Genomic DNA, 12,251 nt, shown 5'->3' with positions numbered 1-12,251 from the left:
GGAATGAGCGTAAAGATTGGATGCTGGAGGCTAGCCTGTGTGTTCAAAAACAGAAAAAGGCTGGCATGTCTGGAATAAAAAGTGTAAAGGGATAGCAGTAGGAGATAACGTAAGTGGCTAGATCAGGCAAGACTTGTGAATCTTAGCAAGGATTTTGGCTTTCATTTTGAAAGATATGGGAAGTGCTTGGAAAGTCATCCACATGCTGCCTGTCAATGATAAACCAGCCCTGGTCATCTTTTCTCTCATGGGGTTTTTTTGGTCTGACAGACTAGCTGGAGGCTGAGCCATTTTATGAAAAGTCCTCTTAGAAGAGTTGGAATGATTCCACTCTATTTGCCTTTGCTCATGTTGCTTGATGAACATGTTGCAGTGAATGAAGGGAGAGAAGTAATGTTTCATGGAACAGATTTCATAACATTTCTTTTGCTGTTTAGAGTATCTACCTATCCATGGATTGATCGATCTATCCATCCATTCATCCCTGTGATGTGTAGTAAGACCAATTCGCCATAAAATTTAAAATAGGACATGATAAGGCATATTGCTCTGTGATTAAATTTTTTCATTTTAGGAGTGAAGTAAATGTTATCTTACATTCATGCTATACAATTCACTTTCATGTACATAATTTAATCATCACAGTTATCCTCAGATATGAGTGGTGTTATTTCTATTTTACAGATGAAGACACAGGTCCAGGGACCTTAGTTACATGGATAGTAAGGATCTTCAGTGTGAGGAGTTTGGGCATACACCCTGAATCTATTGTTTCTAAATCCAATACTATGTTTATTTTATTGCAGAAACCTAGTATAAAAAGGCACTCAGACAAGCCAATTATAACATGATGGGTAACTGAGTTATTTTCTTCCCTGATTCTTGGCATGGGCATATTACTGTCTCCATTCTAGTCTTTCCTAGGGGAAATAATAGTTACTACGACTCAGGGGTAATTAGGAAGTTTTCCAGAATATTCTAGAAGATGTATCAATTGAGTGATACTGGATATTGGACTATCATAAGTTCTCTATCAAACCAGGGCCTGATAATATGTGGATGAAGTTGAAGGACAAAATGCATTATTTTGAACTAAATGTCCAAACTTGGTACAGCCGAAGAGTGAATGACCAGAAGAATCTTCAGCCGCTTAACACTAGCTGAAGAATGCTTCATTAGAAAATTTCAGTCTGGGGCGCCTGGGTGGCTCAGTGGGTTAAAGTCTCTGCCTTCGGCTCAGGTCATGATCTCAGGGTCCTGGGATCGAGCCCCGCATCGGGTTCTCTGCTCCACAGGGAGCCTGCTTCCTCCTCTCTCTCTCTTCCTGCCTCTCTGCCTGGTTGTGATTTCTCTCTGTCAAATAAATAAAATATTAAAAAAAAAAAAAGAAAATTTCAGTCTCAGGAGGGAAAAGGTGATCTATTGAGCTGTTTGTTGCAAGGTGGAAAAATAAGTAACTCTTCTGAACACTTCCACTATCAAAAGACAGTAACAATAAAGCTGGTTGCTATTTACTGGACTCTAATTGAGTTATGAAAGGAAAGATTCTGTAAAGATGGATATATAAAACTTCAAAGATATTTTAACAAGTTATATCTTAAGGTTCTAAGAATATTTTGTAAAATGGTTTATACCTTTGAACTTTAGAATAGACTGACTTTGTCTTCGCTGACCTTTGGGTAGCATTTCTCTCTGCTATAGTTTATTATTGAAGATAAATTGTTCTGGTTTTTTCTCCCCTAGAGCTATTACTTTTTTCCTCTTTATTACTCTAAAGGAATAATCACATTTCCTTCAGGATATAGGAGAACTGTTCAAGGTGAGTTTTCTTTATAGGTTTAGATATCATTACATTGTTTAAATAAAGTGCAACTTTATGATAATGAGCTGTGGTCCATGGGTATCACAACTTAGACCAAAACTCATCAGACTTTCTCTTAAGCATATTGTCTTCTCTGACGACATGTTGAAAAGCTTATAACAGTTTTTGAAAACTCTCTTCTGGAAATATAATTCAGTAGGAAGAGTTTTAAACTAAAATGAAGACCTGTATTCTGGCCCTGCCCTAATAGACTTCAGACAAGTCATTCAGACAAGCCTTGTGTTTTGCTGTCTGTACAATAGAGGATTGGATGACACGATTTTTGAGGTATCTTCTAATTTTATCAATTTTTATCAAAATGTAGGATATGGATTCTATACTTTTAGACTCTACCACTTTTTATTGTTAAATAGATTTCTTTTAATAAAAAACCCCTACATTATTGAAAATTTAGGAGATAGAGTAGAAATATAGAAGGGGAAGAGTCACATGTTTGCCATTGTGTTTTAACCACTGCTATAATTTTAAGATATATATATTTTTTAAGCTGGAGAACTTTACTTTTTATTCTTACAGTTTTATACTAGGAAGTCAACATTTAATTTAATAATCCATTGTTCACAATTGATTTATAAAAAAAATTAATCCTTAAATTGTACATCAATATCCTATGACTCCAAATTTTATCACTCTCCTTAAATCTGAAGAAAATGATTACGTTCCACAGACAGCACAGTCCCACTGACATGACATTAGTCCAAAGTCCTACACTCATGAGAATTAAGAATAGCCAGTATCAAACTGGCCTGAAACCTGATTGTGTTCCTGGCTCAGGATACCTGTAGTAAATTTGTAAATCCACACTAAGACACAAAAATAAACTAGGGTGTGTATGCCATATAAAAGCTTTTCACAGTAGAGTAAAAATTAACATTAAAATGTTTCCAAAATTTCAACCATATTATGGTGTTTTATTCAATTAGCTTTCAAATGCCTGATTAACTGTGAATCAAATACAAATAATATCATGTAGGATTCTTTTTTTTTTAAAGTTTGCCCAGCATTTCAAAATGGTTACAGAATTAATATAACTTTCAAAATGTCAAAGTATGCTACACATACTGCACTTTTCTGCTAGGCTGGGCTAGTATCTTCCATGGCAAGATACTAAAACTATTGAATAAAATACACTTTTAAATCAATAGGTACTTGATTAATTTCCCTGAAATTATCAACATCATTACCAAAATCTTCCAGGATTTTGTAAGATTTGATTCCTTAAATACAGTTTTAAAGTTTAACTTAAGGAGGGAAAAAAACCCCTCATATATTTCACTTTTTAATGTCCTTTTTTGGTCCTTCAATGACCAAAGAGAATTTTAAACAAATTATGCTTCATGTTTCATGGCTTAATAAAAAGCTACAATTTCTATTATCCAAATTAAGAAAAATTATACTAATCAAAAGCTATTAATTTTGAAATGTTTATGTAAGCCTGTCTGTAGGTCCCCTTCGAAACTTTCATGCTTTTATAATCAAGAGATTTTAATCAATTATGTGCTAGAATCAAATTAGGTAAGGAAAAACTTATTTTGCAAAAATAAAATCACTTCCCAATATGCTTGACAGAAACAAGCTATTCATTTTCATTTGTGTTCCATTGAAAACATAACTGAAATCTGTCCAATGGTTTATTTCCACCTGGTCCACTATGGAATTCTTCGGAATGTTTTAAGATTGGCTGTAGCTAGAGTTCTGACTTCCATTTGGACCCTGCTCTCCTTCACTGTTCGGAGGAGGTTTTGGTTTGGGCATCTTACTAAGAATAGTCACCATCTCTTTTCTCTCATCAAAATTCTTCCACTGCTCATACAGTTTTAAAATAACCCTGATTATTTCCAAAATCATCTCCATATCTGCAGAAAGCTCAGCAAACCACTGTCTGGCATCTTTCTGCTGTACAACACAGGCTACATGTAGACAAGCTAAAGCTATCATGAAAGGAGGATACAGTAGGCAAAGATCTGTTCATTCACTATCCTCCATGCAAGGGGAAGCAGCATGTTTTCTTGGCCCATGTCCTGCACATACTGGAGCAAAGGTCTATAAGGATGATACACTATCAAGCAACAATCCATTAGTTCTAAAAGATAGAATTCACATTCCAATATATGGTTCATCCTATAAGGAAATTCCTTTGGAAAGGCATATGAAAATCTAGTTTTTAATACAGAAGTAGCAGCAGAAATCAATCTTGTATTTGAGACTACTCCAAATTCCTCTACTTTGGATGCCAAAAACACACATGTAGGAGCCATTAATACAGGATCTATACTTTTCAGAGAATACCTGGCATAGAATCTCTTGAAATAGACTGTAGCAGTGGCAATAATTTGTCTTAATTTAAGATGTTCACCTAATGCCTGAAAAACATTTGTAAAAAATATCTGTAATTTCCAATACTCTTCTTCTGAGAGAAACTTTAAGGCCTTCTGGCATATCTTTAACAGATCTTGTTTATCCAAAACCCATTGTAAATAATGGGAGCTTTGCCAAAACTTCCCTGCCGTGGAACACAACTTGCCCTGATAAGAGCACCAGCCCGCGGAGCGGCTGGCGGAGCGACCATAGACCCAGCCTGCCGGGTAACCGAGCTCCTGAATCTGACCTGCTCGGCTCCGCCCCGCGGCGGCTACGTAATTTTAAGATACTTACAGCCGTTTTCATGATGCATATATTTTTAAAAGATTTTATTTATTTATTTATTTATTTGACAGAGATTACAAGTAGGCAGAGAGGCAGGCAGAGAGAGAGGCGGAAGCAGGCTCCCTGCTGAGCAGAGAGCCTGATGAGGGGCTTGATCCCAGGACTCTGGGATCATGACCTGAGCCAAAGGCAGAGGCTTTAACCCACAGAGCCACCCAGGCACTCCCATGATGCATGTTTTGATAGAGTTATAAGCATAAGCTATATATATATATGTAATTTGGCACCCTCTGGCTCAATTTTAGAAGGTCCCCAGTGTTAGCAAATTTTCATGCTTTGTGAATAGATTAGAGTTTGGGAAACAATCAAAGGTCATTCATACCCAAATCTAGTGACTGGGTTGGTAGTCATCCTGTCTAGTTTTATTTTGGGTCCAATATGAAGTGTGACAGCAAGCTGATATATTTTTTTGTCATTTGTAAAACTGCTTCTGACACTAATTTCAAATGTATTTTTAGAAAAATTTTGACTAAAACTTTAGATTTTTGGAATAAATGTCTAGCTTCTCAATGCACTATATGTATGTGTGTATATATATATATATATATATATATATATTCCGTGATTTTTAACAATAAATACAAACATTTTGAGTTCTTTATAGTTACCCATAAATTTTGAAACCCTATATAATATATATTTATATGTAATATATAATATAATATAATATAATATAATATAATATAATATAATATAATGTTTTGAAGGTAATTCCACTTAAGAGGACTCCCACAAACCCCCCAGTCTGAGGCCTATAATATTATAATGAATTTCCAACTTTCCTAAGCCTATCATATAACACATGCACAAGACGTAACCTCACAGTTACCTCAGTTTTGGCTCCATAACTTGCCCAAGGTCACATACATAGTAATTGGAGAGATGGGATGGGCACCTAGCTCTTTTTTACTCCAAGAAGCTACTCTTTTGTTATCCATATAGGTAAAGTGAAGAGATTAAGGCATAGCTTTATTTTTGTTGTTGTTGTTGTTGTTGTTATTGTCTGTTTCTGCTATTTTCTGGGTAATACCCAGATGACTGGTACTTATTTAGATCCATACACCTGGGGTAGATTTAGATACAATCCAGGGGAACCACAACTTAGGTCAGAGGGAAAAGAAAAATAAAGAGGATGGAAATGCTCTTGAGAGAAGGATGAGTGCCCTTGAGTCAGGGAGGAAGCACTATTCTTAGACTCTTTGTTCTTTGGGAAGGCTTTGCCTCTGTAAATTTCATGAGGATTAAGAATCAAACAATCCCATGAAACTGTAGGCTATCCAAATGCCACACTCATGGAATTATTAAACTCCCTTTCAATTTTATCAAGTTAGAACCAATTCTACGTGGAATTAAAACTTACATTTCTTTCTTACTCTTTCTGAGACATAACATTGAAATTGAACATGGACAAACATTAGTTCAAAGCCAAATGAACAAAAATAAGTTTTTAATACAAAATTAAATATTTTATTTAAGTATGTTTCCCCAACACCTTATTAAGATAATTTTCACTTAAGACATGTTATACCTCAAAGGATCAGCACAATGGAGGGATTAGCGTTTCTGAGTAGTGTATTAGTGTAACATTTAAAAAGAAACATGTCTTAGTGAGCTTATGGTAGTCTTTGGGCTGTATCAAGTGACCAATCATAAAGGGTTCTCAGTTTTCTGTGAAGTTAGTTTGGAAAAAGGTAAAGAAAGCTGCTTTAAACAGTGGCTAAATAAGTCCCCATTACCTTTCAAAAGGATACATAAAAAGGATTTATATTGGCTTTATACTAAACTTTTGTTGTTTCTAAAATTGGATTGCTTATAGAGATGAGAGATAATAGTCCTCTTTGGGCTCACAGTTAATATGGTTTGTATTTTTAATTTATATCATATATGAAATATTAATTTATATTTAAATGAAATATACTTTAAAGATATACTTTTTAAACAAGAAAAGATTGCTAAAGATAGAATAAAATCATAGGAATTTTAATGTAAAGGAAGTAAAAGGAACTCTAAACAGAATATTCCAAAGAAGTATCATTTAAGTTGCCACATGGATTATTAGATCAAAGAGTGCGTTTCATAAATTTACTTCCTAGCTTGTGAAGGTAGTACTTGCTTTTATTTACCTTGAACTTGCTGTTCAGGCTCTAGCAGATGCTCCCTAGATTTGGTGTTTGCCCCAAATATATTCATATTGAATTTGATCACTCACCTTCTGCACTTCCATCTTTGCTGAGTAAAGGATTATAGTCTATTCTTATATAATAATGAATAATTTGTGAATGTTTACTATGTTCTAGGTTTTTGTGTAAGCAGTTTAGTTATATTACCTCCTGTACGTGGCACACAGCTCTATGAGCTGTCTCTGTCTCCGTTTTTCTGTCACCCACACACCTCAGTGTGTCCACCAAGTATGGGTCTAGGGTCTAGAGGAGCACAGCTGGCAGGGATGTGGATCTCCCTTAAGTATATTCTTTACCCCGTTACCTCTAGCTTTTTTGATCTCAGATAATATTCCACCTCTGATGATACCTTTTAACCCCTTTCCTGAATCCTCGTCCTATTTCTCAATTCAGAAATTAGATCTTATCTCGAAGGTAAAATGTTCTGGACAGCTAGAGTGTGATTTTTATTCCCTCTATGATGTGGAATTAATTTCACTTTATTCCTCTGTGTTCAAAGAGTCATCATTATCGTTCTTTCCTATAGAACTTAAATGGATGTGAAAGAAGATAGGATTAGAGGAAGAAGGTACAGCAACAGCATTTTCTCATATGAGTGCTACACAGTTAAGATGACAGCAAAATATCTCAGGTTGTCTAATAGAGGTACATATTGATGGTAGGTGGGGAGAGATTCTGTATATCATGACTTCATACCAGACTTCACACAGACTTCTGTTATCATGAGTAGGGCAAGGAGAAAGCAAAGATCCTTGCTGCAGGAAGCCTCGGACGGTGGTGGTTCTAGAAGAAATTGCCAGATCAACATAGATAACGACAGACAGAAAAAGGTCCCAGCCAAGGTATTAGCAAGAGGCTCTGCTCTCTGCCACCTTCTGCTCGTCCTCTCCACGGAGACTCCAGTCCTGAGCCTCTTCTAGTCTTCATCTTGCTGAAGACCCTTCTGCTGACCAAATGAACCACTGCTGTGAATTGAGGAGGGTGTAATGGGGTAATGGGGCTGGGGTGGACCAGGGTCCTGCAAATTCTCCCTTTGTGTTCTAGGCTGGGACTCAGACCATGCGCCTTACAGAAAGTCATTGCATCATACATGATGACTGGGTCCCACAGTACTATACTATGTGTTCAAGGACATCCTAGACAAAATGCTTAGGCCTCAGAGTCTATTATACTGTGGGCAAGTATTTATAACATTAATTTACAACCTCTAACAGGTTGCTGAAAGTCTAAACTGATTTTTTTATTTAAGCAATTCAGCAGATTCTATTTATTTTGTAGTATACTTCCTCCATAGTAACAATGGGTATTTGATGTATTTTTTGTTTTGGTCAAAATTCCATTCCCTTGGGAGGAAAATGCCACTTAAGACTGTTTAAATAGAACTGTACTTCCGAAATAACCATATCATGGCAGTTAACCTCAAACAAGGATGTGTAAAATTGAGAACATGCTTGGATTTTGACATTAGAGAGAACAGTCTCTGCAGGGTCCAAGCTGTGTAGTCTTTTTTTTTTTTTTTTTTTTTTAAAGATTTAGAGAGCACTGGTGGGGTTGGGGGTGGGGGCAGGGGGAATGGCAGAGGGAGAGAATCTTTCAAGCACACCCACCTGCCGGCTAATTGAGGACCCTGACTCAGGGTTCAATCCCACACAATCCATGAAATCATGACCTGACCTGAAACTAAGAGTCTGACACTTAACCAACTGAGCCACTCAGGCGCCCCCAGGCTGTATAGTTTTAAGTAATTAGTTATCATCTGAGCCTCAGTTTTCTCATCAGTAAAACCAGTCTTTAGTCCTGATTTGGTAGGGTTTTTGTGAAGACTAAATGAAACTATTTAGTTTAGAACCATGCTTGGTCTTCTATAATTGTTTTATGATAAATAGCTAAAAAATAAATATATAAATAAAAACCCTCCATCACATTGTGGAATGCTTCAGTAAACTATTTTCAGGATTATATTAATCCTTATTAGTTGACAAAATGGGTGGAATTATTACAACTCAGTGCTCATCAAAGAACTTGGGGAAATATAAAGCATTTTCAGACTTCTCTGATGCCAGTTTCTGTGTCTGTAAATAAATTCCAGGGAAATTGTTTTTTATTGTTGATGTCCTAATTTGGATGAGAGTATGCTAGACCTTGAACAGAGAAATGACAGAATTAATCTATAGGCACTTAAAAAATGAAACTAGCCAGCACTATTTCTATCTCATTTTGTTGCCAGTTATTTTCAGCACTCAAGACCAGGGTCAATTCCTAGTAGCTGAAGAAGATTTAGCAGCAGCGTGGGCATCCATCAGTCATACATGTGATATTGTGATCTATAAGAAATATATATTTGGTCATTCAGATGAAAATACATGAACAAAATGTATTTTTCATATATATTTGGTCTTGAGCCACAGTTACTGACTCAGGCTCCCTAAACCCTTGGAATTTCCTAAGTATTGAGAGTGATGAAGGCGTCTTTCGTTATGTTAACAAGGTGACTTTTGGGCCCCACCTAAGAGCCAACTCTGTAATTAGAGGGTTAGAACTTTCAGCCCCACCCCTGACTTCTAGGAAGGAGAGGAACTGGAAGCTGGATCCAATGTCAATGGTTAATGATTTATTCAATCATGCCTATTTAATGAAGCTTCCATAAAACTCAAAAGAAGTTTTCTGGAGAGCTCCCAGGTTGGTGAACATGTGGAGGTTCAAGGAGGGTGGAAGCTCCATGCCGTTTCCTTATACCTTGCCCCATGTATCTCTTCCATCTGGCTATTATGTCATTTTATAATACCAGCATATAACAAATATATAATTATACATAATTATATATTTATTATATTTATATTTATTTTATATATAATTACATATGTGTATCATTTTTCATAAACCAGTAATCTAGTAAGTAAAATGTTTCTCTGTGTTCTGTGAGCCACTCTAGCAAATTAATTGAACTCAAGAAGGAGGTTGTGGGAATCTGTGATAGATAGCCAGTTGGCCAGAAGTAGGGGTAACAACCTGGGCTTATGACTGGTATCTGAAACCCAGGGAGGGGTCAGTTGGAATCCCCAATCTATAACTAGTTTTCAGAAACACAGGTTTGCAACGGCATCTGAGTTGGGGGGTGGGAGAGAAGTCTTGTAGGCCTGAGCCCTTAACCTGTGAAATGTGATGCTATTTCCAGGCAAATACTGTCAGAATTGAATTGATATCGTGAACACCATGCTAGTGTCTGAGCATTGCTTTTGCTGGTGTGGGAACCCTCCCTCACCCCCCCCACCCCCACACATACATTGGAATTGGGTTCAGAACTTACTTAGTTTGGTGTCAGTGACGTGGGGTTTGCTAGAATGACCCTGGCTCACAGAAGCATCTGGTTTGGGAAGAGAAAAGGTGAAAGGACAGGGAATGAGGAACCTTTGATTTCTGGGTGGCCATGTGGTCACACACAGTACGGAGCCGCAGCTGTGCTGTGGTCAGTTACTAAGAGTAAAAGTTACTAAAGGTAAAATTTACCAGGAATTTAGAGATGGATCCAACTCCTGTGGTTGATTCACTTAATGCATAAGGAAATGTGAAGTATGAGAAAAGGCAAAATATTCTACCCCTTAGTTATTGTTATCTGTAATAGCTAAACTAAAAGAGGATGCCTGACCAGACCTTGATGCTAAATCAAGCTCAGATTTCAGTGAGTCTGAGCATAGGCTACTAGCCTCAGAGCCTCCCAGCAAGGGGAAAATTACGCAGGGGTATCAGAAAGTACTTTTAAGACCTCTGGTTGCCAAGAAAGTGGTCAATAAAGAAAAACAGCAAAAATGAAAAACCGTTGAAACCAGAGGGTATAGTGTGAAGGAACTGTTTTCGTTTTGTGTAGTGGTATCAGTAGCTTCCCGAGGAACCTTTCCTAAGGGCATTGTAAGGGTGGTTTGGGGGCTGTGTCTGGTTTTGGATACTGCAGAGTGAAAGAGCATGTTCGGGCTGTTAATGGGACATAGAGCTAGCTCACTGTGAAAAAATTACAGTGGCTATATGTGATCCATACACATAGGAAGTTATTCCAGCAAGAGAAGCCAGCCTAGAGGACTAGATAAAAGACATGGAAAGGTCTGTTTACCCTGAGAATGCGGACTGCCCAATTTCCCCTATGAATATCAAGTGGGACATCCCAGAAAAAGCTGTTGATAATGCTTTGTATGTAGGCCATGTGGGACTGGCTTTATGAAGATTAGGGTATTACCCACTGAATATGTCCATTACCCATGTCATGACAAATGCTGTGGTTAAGGGAGCCTTCATGAGCACCCCATATCACCTCATTGTTGCAAAATGGAAAAATAGGGAATCTATATCAAATCTGCTGAGCTTCCTCGCCTGGGTCTTACAGATGCTAATGAAAACATTAAGTTAATTAATAAGAAAATGGGAAGAGGCCAAGGGGAGAGTCAAAGGACTGTTTCCAAGAAGGTGAATGAAAATTTCTAGGAGGTTATTAAGAAATACATTAACAAACCAAATATTGAAAGGGACAAAACAAAGGAATCAGAAAGGAGAAAGTGGTAGGACTTCTCCCAGCAGGGTGGAAGTCTTTAGATGATTATTAGTAAATGGGATGAATAGGGATGCCTGGGTGGCTCAGTTGGTTAAGCATCTACCTTCGGCTCAGGTCATGATCCCAGGGTCCTGGGATCAAGTCACAAATCGGATTCCCTCCTCAGCAGGGAGCCTGCTTCTCCCTCTGCCTGTTCTGCCTGCTGCCCCTCCTGCTTGTGCTCGCTCTGACAAATAAATAAATAAAACCTTAAAAAAAAAAAGGAAATGGGATAAATAAAGCAGACATTGATTGGGTTAAAACAAAAGTTTTAATGAGTGTTACCTAAGGTTGGTGGGCCCGTGGGACCCCCTATTGGTCACCCATCATTAAAGGACCCAAACACATGTGTTCTATTTACCCTTGTCTGGAGAAATTATAAAAACTGGAATGTAGCGGTTACTATGAGAAAATGGACCAGCAACTACTTGGGGCAGTGGTTAGGCAGATGAATCAAATTAAGGATTGACGAAGGGGCCAGGGTCCCTTGGGTTGACCCCTCACTGAGGACCTTATGTGCAAGTGTGGATAAATTGGGCAGTGGTGGAGAAGAGTGGTTTCCAAGGCAGTGCCCAATGGCCTGGCCATATTGTCAGATTAGAAAGGCAATAGGAACCTGAGTACTAAATGTATGCCTACATAAGACATAACCCTGTGGAAATCACTATGAAAATTTGAAAGGTGCGTCAAAGTGGGAGCCTATAAGAAGAACGCCCTTCTAAGTCTGGAAGGTGATTGAAATAGATAAGTAGATATCCCTGTGTGCTCCCTTGAGATGGCTGCCTGGGGGTCCATGAAATGACTAGACAGGAGGGTCTACAGCAGTGCAAAGATGGGCTGAATCCAGACACATTTTTCTTGCACCCTCTGAAGCACAAAATGCCAATAAGAGCTGTCCTACCTG

The 12,251-nt window shown here is 37.7% G+C and overlaps 2 protein-coding genes across 2 annotated transcripts in view; both read right to left on the bottom strand.

Moving 5' to 3' along the window:
• Positions 1-12,251, bottom strand: part of SLC24A5 (solute carrier family 24 member 5) — a 29,938-nt gene that overhangs the window by 11,751 nt on the left and 5,936 nt on the right. The window lies entirely within an intron of this gene.
• LOC123944752 (cyclin-C-like) lies at positions 3,474-6,778 on the bottom strand. The gene is given in 3 exon segments (XM_046010094.1): positions 3,474-3,852; positions 3,855-4,514; positions 6,712-6,778. Coding segments are annotated over 3 exon segments (1,026 nt in total). The 3' UTR covers positions 3,474-3,553.

The sequence above is a fragment of the Meles meles genome, chromosome 6, assembly GCF_922984935.1.
Source record: "Meles meles chromosome 6, mMelMel3.1 paternal haplotype, whole genome shotgun sequence".
Classification (NCBI taxonomy): Eukaryota; Metazoa; Chordata; class Mammalia; order Carnivora; family Mustelidae; genus Meles; species Meles meles.
The sequence above is the reverse complement of the archived record's forward strand: the minus strand, read 5'-3'. Positions and strand labels throughout refer to the sequence as shown.